The 11957-nt window shown below is 41.2% G+C and overlaps 1 protein-coding gene across 1 annotated transcript in view; it reads right to left on the reverse strand.

The window, feature by feature from the left end:
* The window catches only part of GRIN3A (glutamate ionotropic receptor NMDA type subunit 3A), a 73227-nt gene extending 62777 nt beyond the window's left edge, over nt 1–10450 (reverse strand). Inside the window, exons 1-2 of the mRNA XM_081940746.1 lie at nt 10413–10450; nt 6488–7092 (exon numbers count right to left, since the gene is read on the reverse strand). Coding sequence (XP_081796872.1) covers nt 6488–6990 — 503 coding nt within the window. The 5' untranslated portion in view covers nt 6991–7092; nt 10413–10450. The remainder of the gene's footprint in view (nt 1–6487; nt 7093–10412) is intronic.
* Between the last annotated feature and the right edge of the window lie 1507 nt (nt 10451–11957).

Genomic DNA, 11957 nt, shown 5'->3' on the forward strand with positions numbered 1-11957 from the left:
GATTTCTCTCAGTAAAGTATATCACAACATCCCTTGGTAGTTGCCTTTGTGATGCAATACGTGAATTAACTCTGTAAATTTTGTCAATCCTTGCAAAAATCTCAGAAGAATCCTGGATCTTCAATAATGTGGCCAGAGCATCAGCACAAACTTTTCTTAAGTCCTCTCTAGGGTTTTCTCTGATACCCCTCAGTCTAACAGCGTACTCCATAGATCTGAATTGCATCATGATAATCTCCTTCTCCATCCTCTCCATATTCCCCTCCATTTCAACAAATTTCAAATCTGTTTCCTTCGTTTTAGTTTCCAAATCCAAAGCCAGATGATCAACTTTGCTGTCCACCTTAAGAACAACTTCTGACAGACCTGTGGCTAAAGTATGTAATTTTTTATCAAGTTGATCATGTTTTTTAATGGTATCCTGAACCATTTCTTTAACCTCCTTAATTTCTTTGCGTAAAAAAGCATTTTCTTCCCTTATAAAGTCCTTGAAATCCTGATAATTTATTGTAGCACCCGATGAGGCTTTTTGTTCCGTTGCCATAATTAATAATTCTTACAGCCGCCTCTAGCTGTCACCATTCAATTAACTTTCGTTTTCCTTAGGTATTCAGCTGTAAATTAATACTTGCAAATGTTTCTTTCTAAGTTGCTCGAAATTAAAACTTTGACATTTAAGTAGTTCAGGTTATGTAAACTGGCTTAAAGATTGTTAATAGTTAGGGTTGTTTCAGCTGTTCCGCCTTTACTGCCCGGCTATCAGCAGATAATTAGCTTTCGTTTTCTGTAGGTTTTCAGCTATAAATCAACGCCATTTTGAATCCTTTGTTCTAAGCCCACGCCTCTCGAACTCAGCAGTAGCGTTCTTTTTAAAGAGATTTTTTTTGCTTCCCCCAATTAAAACTTAAAATACTTGCAAAAGTCTTGCTTTCTTCTTGGGATGTTAAGATGTTAAGATGTTAAGGCTGTTCCCGGCGACTGGTTCTGCTAATTAGCAGAGGTTATCAAAAAGGCAGGAGAATACAACAACTGCGAAGGGGGGCAAACCTCGTCGGACTCCGGACTCCGGAGGGTACACGAGGGCTCAACCCAGCAGCTGAATCTCTCCCTCATAAATTCCAAGAATTTACGAGTGTCCGAGGTGTTAAAGATCGTAAAAAAAACACCTCTAACTGTCTCTTGATCTGACAGGCTCAAAAAAAAGCCTGCCATCGGCACCAGGAACAACCGGAAGTGAGAGGACAGAACCTTTTAACACCTTTTGGAGCTGGGATTGTCGCCCCCCCCCTAACACATTTATGTTTTTTCTTCAAAAGTGAGGCCAGTTCAGATACTTCTTTGCAGTTCCCATAGCACAGCGGTTCTCAAATAGTGGGGCGCGCCCCCCTGGGGGGGCGCGAGGCTCCGTAAAGGGGGGCGCGAAGGCTCCCTTTCCATCTGGGTGCAACGGTGGCGGCGTGGGCGAGGCATAATATATCCCGGCTTGAAGTGGCAGCGCTGGGGACTGCTCAGAGACTCATCAGAGCCGCGGGCTGGATCTGTGCAAGAAGCCTGCTCGGGCGGGGGTGGGAGGGAGGGAAGCATGGCTGTCCCAGGCTTCCCTCCATCCCCCCCCCAGCCCAAGCAGACTTTTTGCACAGCTCCAGCCCGCGGCTCTGATGAGTCTCTGAGCAGTCCCCAGCGCTGCCACTTCAAGCCGGGATATATTCTGCAATGCCCTCGGCGGTGTCTTTATGCAGGTAGCTCGCCTCCCCGCCAGCAGCTCCACCGCCAACATTCCGTCTGGAAGCGGAAGCGCAACAGCCGCTGTTGGGGAAGGGACAAAGGGGCGGCGGTCGCCCGATCTTGCCACCCCCACCCCTTCGCCCCTGATAATGGCGACTGTTGTGCTGCTGCTTCCAGCTGGGATGCTGGAGGAGCTGCTGGCAGGGAGGGAGGGAAGAAAGGGAGGAGGGAGTAAGGATAGACAAGCAAGAAGGAAAGAGGAAAGAAGGCAAGCAGGCAGGAAGGAGGCAGAAGGAAGGAGGGAAGAATGGAACTGGAAGGGAGGCAGGGAAGGAGGGAGGGAGAAAGGAAGGATAGGAGGATAGGGAAAGAGGAAAGAAGGCAGGCAGGCAGGGGGAAAGAGGAAGGAGGGAACTGGAAGGGAGGCAGGAAGGAAGGGAAGGAGGAAGGGAGGGTGGAAGGAAGGATAGACAAGTAAGAGGGAAAGAGGAAAGAAAGCATGTGACTACGGTGGGAGTCGAGGAAAGACCGGTGTGCTATGTTATGCAGAGGTGTACTTATAACAATTTTATAGACAAATTAGACTATTTACAGTCGCGCGGGGGGGGGGGGGGCGAAATGTTTTCTTCTTCCTAGGGGGGGCATGACAGAAAATAATTGAGAAACACTGCCATAGCACAATGAAAGGCCTACATTGTAAGATTTTTCAAGTCCTCAATAGGCAAGAAAGTCCCATACTTTGGGAACTATGGATATCTGTATACATTTTGAAGGTCCTGGAAAGGAAAGGGATTTTTCTTTTTAATATGTGTGTGTGTGTGTGTGTGTGTGTGTGTGTGTGTGTGTGTATGTGTGTGTGTGTGTGTATTTGTGCTGATAAATAAATAAAGGGAGACTAGTATGGATCCATTTCAAGCTATTTAGCTCTCATCAGCTAGCCATACCCTTACTGGGATTCGAACCAGGGCTAGCTGATGAGAGCTAAATAGCTTGAAATGGATCCATACTAGTCTCCCTTTATTTATTTATCAGCACAAATACAACACACACACACACACACACACACACACACATTCATTCATTCAGGGCTGAAATTTACAAAGTTTCTGAGGCAAAATCACAACTTCAAGAGGATTTAGTCACAGAAACAAACTGAAATACACACGTTTTGCTTGCTTCACCCAAACGTATTCACCTAGTGTCAGGCCTGCAGCCATCTTTTCTTTGGGGTCTTTGGCCTGCCACACTTTCTATTATTCTGCTATGCATTTTCTATTGTGGGAAAATGGGAGGGAGGGTTGTAAGGAGTCACATACTATGTAACCATAACAAAATTCTTTCTAGAAAGCCAAGGTCATCCTTTGTCTCTGCACCTCTGCACCTGACCGGAATTGGATGGGTGGAACTGCCAGCATGGCAGTGGGAGATTGGACCATGTGATGGACTTGTGGATGTGGGGGCAAGATCTTGAACTTTCAATTGGGGGGGGGGAATCGGGAAGCTTTCAGATTCGGGTTTTCCCAGTTGTGCCAACATGGCCCTCTTAATAAATTGGAACTTTGAGCAATACTTTGCCTTGGACTCTGATTTACTTTTGGATGTTATTTGGAACCCTGACGCCTAGAGTTCTAGCTTAGCTTGGCTTGCCTATTCTGTATAAGCATACAATTGAAATGCAGAAATCCTCAGAACCAGGGAACAAATCATTTGCACATATGTTTGGATGAACAGTAGGAGTAGAACCTTTTTACCCAAATGCCTTGTCATCTGAGCTATAGACAGGGGATTTCCTCTGTGTTTAAAATATTTTTCAAATGATAAATGTTAATAAGTAGTAATTTGCTTGGCCAACAAGTCATTGTTTTCAAATATTATATAGACTTGGCTTTGTTTTTATAAGAGCAAGAAGTATTCTAGCTGTCCCTTTCATGTTAGTTAAAATCTAAGAACATCCTTCTCTCCCACTAGACTTATTTATGGGGATTTCTCAATGGGTTATTGATTTATTTCAGGACGAACAGAAAACAAGGTCCATTTGAACACATTTGCACAAGAGGAAAATCCCAAAGACTGAATGGAGATGAATGCAACCATCTATGGAGCTGTCATTCATACTAATTTAAGACGTGGGGGAGTTTACTTATACTTGGAGGTAGCAGAACAGATAAACGGGTTAAACTTTCCCGCCGAAGAACTTTTTTTTAGTCAACTTCTTTATTTGTATTTGTCATAATGTTATTCCAATTAAATTCATGAATGCTGTTTGCTGTTGAGTATGAGCAGATTTTTAATGTATGTAAATGTTGCTCTTTCTGCATATGTACATATTTCTGCTGAATTGTTTGGGCTCTCTAATTTGGTGAAATGTTCTTTGTTAAAATGAGATTTCTTCTTTCACTTGCTGGCATTTCTTCTCTATTTCTAGCACTATTTCTTATTTTGGGTGAGTGTGTTTGAGGGTACCCATTTATTTTCCCACTCTGCACACAAAAGCTGCATTCCTGCATTCATTTGCAGGGTCTCTAAACAACCACAGACAACAAGTAGTCCTTGACTTACAACAGTTCATTTAATGAATGTTTGAAATTACAAGGCAGTGAAAAAAAGTGACTTATGACAATTTTTCACACTTACAACTCTTATAGCATCCCCACAGTCATGTAATCAAAATTCAGACACCTGGCAACTTATTCATATTTATGATGGTTGCCGTATCCTGGAGTCACCTTTTGCGATCTTCTGACAAGCGAAGTCAATGGGGAAGACAGATTCACTTAACAATCATGTTACTCACTTAAGAACAGCAGTGATTCACTTAACAACTATGTCAAGAAAGGTTGTAAAATGGAGCAAAATTCATTTAACAACTATCTCAGTTAGCAATAGAAATTTTGGACTCAATTGTGGTCATAAGTCAAGGATTACTTATGCACACAGTTCCGGTGAATGGATGAAAGCTGTGTGCAGCCTCATCCTCCTGCATACGTGGTCCCATTCCCCGCCTTCCTGAGTCAACAAGAAGGAAACCGCGGAGCGCGAGCTGGAGGAGCGTGCTCCGCGGTCCCCTTCATGTTGACTCAGGAAGGCAGGGAATTGGACCACGTGTGCCTTTTCCCTTTTTTTTTTCTTTTCATGATGAGAGCGGTGAGGCTCTGCCTCCCCTGCCTCCCCTGACCGCACGTCCCTGGTGATGGGACAGAATGAGTGAATTCAATCCCATTCCCTTTCAGCATGAAATGACTGTTTGCAATGAGTTAGAGTTACTTCTAATCACGGCTTCCTGAAAATTTGAACTTTTTATGATGTGCATTTGTCATATTCATACTGAGTGTTGTTGATGTATCAATTCAATTTAGCTCTGTGACCAAAAGTACTGCATGTACTGCTTTCATAGTCATAAGCTCATTACTCTTTGCATTTTTGTGGGGGCTGAAATATTGACGATTCAAAAGGGTCACAGTAATAAATTTTCACTGTTAGGTTAATTAAATTGTTCTGTACTCATTAGCCTGGTAACTTGGTAATTCTATCTTTATCACCCAAAGTTTAGTCGAGAATGAGAAAAACGAGAATGGGCAGTGAGTCAAATCGCATATGGGGCTTTAATTACTCAAATGGCATAATTAAAATGCCATAATTTACAGACTAGATGGGGTTTCTAAATCCTAATGCTTTTTAGCCTGCAACCAGGGCAATCATAAGATTAGGAATTAACACAGTAGAAACTTTCTCAGTACAAGATTTCTAAGGTATGTTCTCTGCTACAAAAACACAGCACAAGAAAAGTCATTTGAATGTTTGGACCTGGAGAGATTCCGTATCTCTGTGAATTGAATAGGACCAATTTTTAAGCTTCAGAGATGTTTATCGTCCTCCCATCATAACATACTGTAGATACTAGTCCCTCTGATATCTCTCACCGACAAAATCACAAGGAACTACCTCACTTGCCTTGTTGTAACAGGAAATTTATATTGCACAAGCCTGCATACTTCATGGCAGTCTCAACTCCTTAGTTTGCTATTATCACAATGTTCTAATCCATCTAATAGCAGGATTTGGCAGATGGATTATAAAACTCTTAAAACGAAACACAGGACATCTCTCCTGCTTGCTTATAAGGGAAGAGACAGGGAGGGCATCATGCTGCAGGCCAGTATATTCCAATTGGGTGACTATTAGATTTTGGTATTGTGCCCTCAGTGTTTTTCGTTGGCAGCAGGATACTTAATGGGTGGACTTGCCTTCTGCAGAAAAGGTGCCCTTATGATAATAATCAGACTTCCCAAATCTGCTGCCCTCTACTGAAGCAGTCTTTCCTATGAAAGTTATAGTTTATTAGAAAAAAATCTCACTTTGAAATTATTTTTCATGAAAAAGGAGTCTTTTTTTCTTTAAACAAATTAAAAATAATAATATTTTTTATATTAGCTGAATAGGGATTAATCTGTTCTGTTCTCTGAATCAGATCTATCCCCAAGCCACTTTTTAGATAAGCTTCCCCTACCTACCTGGGAATTAACCTGAGGATAGTTTAAACTCCCTGAATTTTCTGTGTCCTGTAGGAATTCTGGAGTTAAGAGTCTAGCCAACCAATAGTAGCAAGGTGGATGAACTCAATTACAGAGGCCCTGAGTGCACCATTGGTAGACCTGAAACAACATGTTGGGGATAGACCATCATGGAGAAAAATCTGATTTGATGCTTGAGTTTTGTATGAGACATTCATATTTACAACATTTATTGAAGAGAGATCTCTTACTTTGATAAATACTGGCCTGATGTGAGATTCTTTTCCTCTGTGCTCAAGCAGTTGGTTGTACTTGGAATCAATGCCAGTTCTGGTTGGATAATTGTAGCTGAAGCAACTGCTCTAGCTACCAGCTCCATTGCATCCTGCACATAATCTTCAAAAAAAGATTGCGTTGTTTTCCCATGAGCTATAAGACCTAGCGGCAAACCTTCTGTCCTCAGCTCTTCCACATTGTGCGAATCCCCAAGAATCCAATGAAGTTCAGGTGGCATAACCCCAAATTGTGTGGTTATCTCAAAAACCCTCCTTGTGCTTTCCATGTCACATCCAAACATCACCACTGTTGAAGTTGTATCCTTAATGTTCTCCAGATGAAACTGCAGATAGGTCAAGAGGTCGCTGGCTGATGTGAGGTTTCCTGTGATATTTATAATGGATCCCAAATAAAATTTGGAGCTCTGCTGAGTAAGGAAGAGAAAATCTGTGATGTTCCACTCTTCCTGGCATACCATCAAACTAAAATTATACCAGTTGTTCAAGGCCAAGATTGAAAAAGTGACATCAGCATCAAAACTCAGGGAACGTTCTAAACTCAACTGCAGGTGAAGGGGATTCTGTAAAATAAGGAAAATATTGGTTAGAGAGCCTTAACTGGAAAGATATTCAGAGTTTGTCTGCAATGTGGCTAAGTATGTCAACTCTCTTGCTAGAATGCATGCCTAAATTATGAAAACTTTAAAAATTATTCTGATTCATCTTGGAGATAATTCTAGGTAGAAGTAAGTCTTATTTGCAGATACAATCCTGTTATGCAACCTAGAAACATATCTATTCAAAATATTCTGAATATTTTGAACATATCTCCTCAAACTATTCTAAATATTCTGAAATTCAGCAGGGCTTATTCTGAAGTAAGCGTAGATAGAATACCATCCATAGTACCTGAATTTCCAGCATTTAAATCTCCAGCAATAAAACTGCCAATAATTTATAATGAGCCAGGGATGTCATTCCTAAAGGATGATAAGAAAAACTCAAACCCAATTTCTCTTTCTCTTACCTACCATCATTTGTGTGTTAAGTATTCAGTGTTTTTCTATAAAAGCAGAGAGGCAAGCTCATTAAATGTATATGAGATAACACTATTTAAATCAATAAACATCTTGTAGTGTCGGTTATAGTCTTGAACTACAGGATTAAAAGTGGTGATGGACGTGAATTCTACAAGACTATCATCTAGACCCTTGATTGCAATGCAATGATTAAAAAAAAATCTTGTTATGCTTTTGTGATACTATTGACTCATGGGGACAGCATGGATTAGTCGCTACAATTTTCTTGGCAAGGTTTTTTGGAAGTGGTTTGCCCCTGCTTCCTTCCAAGGGCTGAGAGAGAGTGCCTTGCCCAAGGTTACCCAGATAGCTTTGGGAAGGGGTAGAACTCACAGGTTTTTAGCCTGGTATCTTAAGTACTATGCTAAACTGGCTGTCATTGAAGTGACACATTCCATTAAAAGAAACTATAATTCATCTAACTAGCATTTATGGAAACTTTGCTTTGAGAAGTCAACATCATTAAAAGGGTTCAGAAATCCTTAGTATGCATCTGAGGTTTTGGTAAATCTCTCAAAGGAACAGAAGCACTTCGACAATGGAAAATAGTGGTCAGTTTCTATTATCAATTGTACTAAATTCTGTACAACTGAACATCTAACACATGGGTCCAAACTCTAAGCTTCTTCCAATCAACTAGGCAGGTAACCTGGTAGCTTTGAGAGGCTAAAATATGTTTACATAAAACCATCTTTAGCCTGGGAAACTTTGACTCCTCCCTTAGCAACCTTGGCCCTTATCTCTTTATTGCTTACTCATAAGGAAGTCCCACTAAATGTAACTAGAGCTGGCTGAGAGTAAATCCCACTGGACTCAGTGTAATAATTTTTTGAGGACTGAACTCTGTGAAATAATTACCTCTCATATCAAAGCAGTAGCTTAGTTTGGATTTATGGCATATAATTCATGAACTAGCAATATAGGTTCACATTCCATCTAGATCAGGGGGGTCAAACTTGATTTCATTGAGGGCTGCATTTGACCTTGGAGGGCCCAGTTTAGCAAAGGGAAAATACAGTTCCAATACATCATGTGATGCCGCTGTGATGATGTGAGTTTGACACTTTTGCTGTTGTTGTGGCCCACTGGGGGCCAGCGGAGCTGGTAGCAGAGTTGGACAGTGAGGAGGTTGGGGAGGAACATGGGCCAGTCTGGGGGATGAGGAAAGCTCAGATGAGGGTTCTGTGTCGGAGGCAGAAAGGGAGCTAGACAGCAGTGAGGCAGAGGAATAGCTGGAGCCTGTTCCCAGTGTGCTCATGCACAGAGCTGCCAAAAGACAAGAAAAACTAAGAAAGCAGGATTGACTTTGGAGTAAAGCTACACCTTGGAGGTTATTGGCCCTTCCCATAGGAAACAAAAGAGGAGCGAATGGGGAATGGGCTTTTGCAGTTCATTTAATTGTTTCAAGAGTGGAAAGTTCTGTTTGTGACTATAAGAGACTCTGTGCCAAATTTTGCCTTGCCCTGCATTTGAAAACTAATTATCTGGCAGCTCTCCAAATGAGATAAGGTTCATGGTGATAAATATTCCTTGGAAAGGCAGTTTGCTAAGCCTTGCTGACTGTGAATGAAAGGAATTCATAGTCGTGTAAATAAAAGGAGTTTTGCCAGGACCAAGACTCTGCTTCTTGCAGAACAGCAAGACCAGCCTCCTGGTTCACCTAGCCTAGATGGCTGATAATACTGGGCAGTTCAGTTCTCCAGGTTATCAAGTATGATTCTTCTAGCTACACCTGAAAATGCCAAGAATCAAACTTGGGACCTTTGCCTGCAAGTTGTTATTGTTTACTTTTAGGCTAGTTCTTTATCTACACTTGACATCTCCATACCAACTACTTCTAATATAATAGCAAAAATTCACTGAGGCATAAAAATGTGAGAACTGAGAGCAATAAAGAGAGGTAGCCTACTGTTTCTAAACTACCTACTATTTCATTTGGATCCCTTTCACCCATCTGCTCCAAAGTTAAATATTAATCCCATCAGAGGTTTTTTTCCCCCCTTAAAACAAGGTTGATTTCCAAATAAACACCTTATATGTTCAAATGGGAATTCTTTGAATGGAAGCTGATTTAAACCTTCTTAAAATTCATCTGCTCCTTGCAGTGAGTAAAGCAGGCGACCTGCCAAATGTCACAAACAAGCCTCTATTGTTGATTTAAAACACATATTAAAAAAAAGTTCACCATTCTCTCTTTGATTAATTTAAGGCTTGTCTGAATTTATCTTGAAAGCAACTTATCTTTGCACCAGATTGTGATCATGCTGCAGGCTTATTTAGCATTTTAAAGGCGACAAAGACACCCCAGTCTCATCAGTATGAATATTTTAAGCTTTTAAAGCTGGAATTAAAAAAAAAGAACATTCAGCCATTTTAGTAAAGAATTATATATTGTTAATTCATGTTTCTCCTTGCAAATGTGGATAAATAATGTGATTTTGCAGTAGTTCTTTGTTAGAGGACATTTAAAGGGGACTGCAATATTCAAATCTTCATTGGCTATTTTAAGTTACAAGGGGACATGTAGTATGGGATTGAAGCTGAAGGAGTTTGCAAACAAACAGAGTCTCAATGATTTCTATTAAGACCTCTATATTGCGTCTCTGTGGCTGAATTCAGACTGCAACTGACCGCAAGTTTTAGTTCGCTTATAACTTTTCTTCAAGCTGAAATAAAGACATAACAATAACTTAGCAGATTGTAACAATTTCCCCTCCCTAAAACAGAATTGTAAAATGAACATATTTAATCCAGCTCACATAGTAAAGTCCTAATTTTTATTATCTAATGAACTAACATGGCTAACTCTTGCTATAAGATACCTTCCTCTTCCACGCCCATAAACTGTGATTTGTAAAAACAAAACAATGGTTAGGCAGAGTGATATGAACTCAGTTAATCTTTCCTGCAATTAGTGCAATTATTTTCTGTGATTGCAAGGATGAACAATTTGACTTGGGTCTTACCTTAAAAAAAAAAAAGAAATACATGCAGTATTCTTCGGAGCATAGAGAGCATTAGTGTTCTCTTTTCAAAGACCACTAGATGGCAACCTACATCCATTTTCCAGATCAGCATTGGTCCTCTAAGGCTGCCTTTCTCCTTTGATTTGATTGCCACAGAAACCCCTGGCTTGGCCCGAAGGTCTCCTGCATCTTGAATTCTGTTCTGCAGTTCAGTAATTTCCAATATACTCATAAAATCTGAATACAAGTAATATGTGCTGGTAAACATGACTCTGTAGTAAAAGAAAGGTTTTTGTCCAGACTTCCAGGTCCCTGGAGCATTTCCCCCCCTGCCAGTTTTTGGCATGGTAATTACAAGAGCAGCACCATGAAGCCATTGTGATAAGTAAAAAATGATGATAGGACCTTAATAATGCAGTGATCAGAGACCATTGAGAAAGATGGAAAAATTTTGTGCAATGAAACTTTGTGATTCCTCTTTTGTCTTTGAGACTGCTTTACTTATTAACAAAGGGAAGAAATGGGTGCAGTTTGGTCTTAAATTTTTGTCTTTTTAAGTCAATTCACCAACTTAAATTAAATCATCATTCCAAATTCTCAGGTCTCCAAATGTTGCATTGCAGTTTAGGAACAAGTACGTATATCTACATCTACAGCAGCGATGGGATTCCGTTTTTTTACTATGATTCTGTGGATGTGGCTTAGTGGACACAGCATGGTGGGTGTGGCAGGGGAACGATACTGTAAAATCCCCATTTCCTCCCCACCCCACTAACCTGCTTTCCAGCTCTGTTCTCCTGTGCAGGGCAACAGAAGAACAGCCAGCCGATTAGCTGGGATGCCAATCAGCTGGGACTCGGGAGGCATTGAATAGATTGGAGTCAGGGCCAGCCAGAAGTGGTATTTGCCGGTTCTCCAAACTACTCAAAATTTCCACTACTGGTTCGCCAGAACCGGCTGAATACTACCTCTGATCTATACTACCAATACAAAACCTTGTAAGTTCTGCAAAGTAAATTACAATAGCTAAAACAATGTACATTAGTTTGGGGATATATATATGTTTTCTGATGTTCTGAAGCCCGACCACAAACCAGAAGCCAGACCACAGCTGCATTATTAGCCACTTTAAACCCCTCCAATCCATACATGAAGCAAACTGATGCCCACCACGGAGATGTGGCACGATCACAAACGCGAAGCCAAACAACAGTAACGCAGCTCACCAGTTCAAATCCCTCTGCAACTCAGACTAACACAAGCACAACCAGGCCCCCACCCAAACAGAACACGCCCCCATCCAATCAGAGCACAGCCAAGCCCCCTACCAATCAGAATACACCTCCACCCAATCAGAATGCAGCCAAGCTCCCACCCAATCAGCACAAACCCCCACTGGCA

This window comes from Natrix helvetica, assembly GCF_964273705.1.
Source record: "Natrix helvetica genome assembly, chromosome: 2".
In the NCBI taxonomy this organism is placed as follows: domain Eukaryota; kingdom Metazoa; phylum Chordata; class Lepidosauria; order Squamata; family Natricidae; genus Natrix; species Natrix helvetica.